General features: G+C 46.7%; 1 protein-coding gene across 1 annotated transcript; it reads left to right on the forward strand.

The window, feature by feature from the left end:
• The first annotated feature begins 736 nt into the window (after positions 1–736).
• LOC137614944 (uncharacterized) lies at positions 737–1,642 on the forward strand. The gene has a single exon (XM_068344593.1). It carries the CDS (start codon positions 737–739, stop codon positions 1,640–1,642), a length of 906 nt encoding a protein of 301 aa, XP_068200694.1.
• Positions 1,643–1,933: the final 291 nt, after the last annotated feature.

A 1,933-nucleotide genomic window follows, 5' to 3' on the forward strand; every position in this document is an offset into this window, starting at 1 on the left:
TTATTCCAGCTGTTACCAAGTTGTGGAATGATCTTCCTAATTGGGTAGTTGAATTAGCAGAACTTCAAAAGTTCAAAGTTGGAGAAAATGTTTTTATGTTGACCAGGCTAACATGAGTCTTTTTATAGTTTATATATGACATATATGTTCTTAACGTTGTTGATAGTTTATATAGGACATATCTGTTTTGACGTTGTTAATGATTTTAGAATGATTTATTGTTAATTTATTCTCATCATTTATTTATTTCCTTATTTCCTTTCCTCACTGGGCTATTTTTCCCTATTGGAGCTCTTGTGCTTATAGCATCTTGCTACTCCAACTATGATTGTAGCTTGGCTAGTAATAATAATAATAATAATAACAGCAGATTGACCCAGAGGCCAAGGACTATCGTACGACCGCATCAACGCTACAGATCAAGGACATTCCCCTCGGCCCAGCCGGGGAAACCATCCTCTGCGACACCAGCACGGGGTGCCCAAGCCCATGGATTCCTACCTCCGGTAGAAGGAAGATCTTCAACGTCATCCACGGATTATCACACCCCTCGGGTCGCACTGCAGCCCGTCTTCTATCCAAGAAATTCATCTGGCCAGGAGTCAAGAAAGACGCCCGTAAGTGAGCGAGAACCTGCATTAACTGCCAGACGAGTAAGGTCAACTGCCATACTGTGTCGAGAGTCGGCGATTTTCCCCAACCCAAGAGATGATTCGGACACATCCACGTGGACGTAATGGGACCTCTGCCGCCTTCAGGTTCTGCAAGATACCTTCTGACGATCGTCGACTGCTCCACTAGATGGTTAGAAGCAACTCGGATGTTCGAAGCAGCCCCACATGCCTGCGCCAAAGCTCTCCTGTTGAGTGTCCCCGACGATATCACGACGGACCGAGGTTCTGCCTTCTTGTCAGAGATCTGGCTCTCTCTGGCAAACCAGATGGGAACGACACTCCACAGCACTACGGCATACAGACCTGCAGCGAACGGCATGGTTGAGAGAACTCATCGCACACTCAAGGCAGCCCTGATGGCGAGATGTACGGATGGACATTGGAAAGCGCAACTCTCATGGGTCCTCCTTGGCCTTCGCACCGCTTCTAGGGCAGACAGCGAACCTTCCCCTGCCGAGAAGGTTTACGGCAAGGCGTTTACAGTCCCTGGCGAGTTCTTTTCTACAACTACCGATGACACCAAGCTAGATCATCTGAGAGAGATCGCCAGGAAATTCAGACCATGCCTGAAAACATATGAGGACAGGACCAGACGCTTCATGCCCAAGAACCTAGACGACTGCGACTACGTCTTCATCCGGGTCGATGCTCACCGCCAACCCTTGACTAGACCTTGTCGTGGCCCTTACAAGGTCATTAGAAGAACAGCCAAATCTTTCCTCTTGAATGTCCATGGACAAGAAGATTGGGTACCAATCAACGGATTAAAACCAGCGTACCTTGAAATCAACAAGAAGATCACTGCGGGCCCTGGTAGACCCAGGATTCTACCTCAGAACAAATCATCCACCAAACTGGAGAAAACCATGCAACGACAGGGAAAAACGATTCCTCCAAAGCAGAGCAACCTTCCCCTCCGTTCAAGCGCCAGAGGGGAACTACGTTGCCCTCCACGATACAGGGATTAATCGCACCAACTATCTCTGATGCCCGATGTCTGCGGGAGCGAGGGAGTACTTGTAAGGACATTGTCTTACCCACCGTGTTTCCTCCCCTGGACTCTTTCCTGATAATTGTAACTTTATTATTTGTTCAATGCAGTGGATTTTTGTATCACAATATTGCGCTCTTTGAGAGCTTTATTTTTATGTATATTACTGTGTATATCCTTAGGCTACCGCCTTGGTATTTGTTAATTTATTTTGAATGAAAACACAGTGATTTTGGTGGTTAGAAATGTTTCCATCCTGGGCTACTTA

This window comes from Palaemon carinicauda, chromosome 21, assembly GCF_036898095.1.
Source record: "Palaemon carinicauda isolate YSFRI2023 chromosome 21, ASM3689809v2, whole genome shotgun sequence".
Classification (NCBI taxonomy): domain Eukaryota; kingdom Metazoa; phylum Arthropoda; class Malacostraca; order Decapoda; family Palaemonidae; genus Palaemon; species Palaemon carinicauda.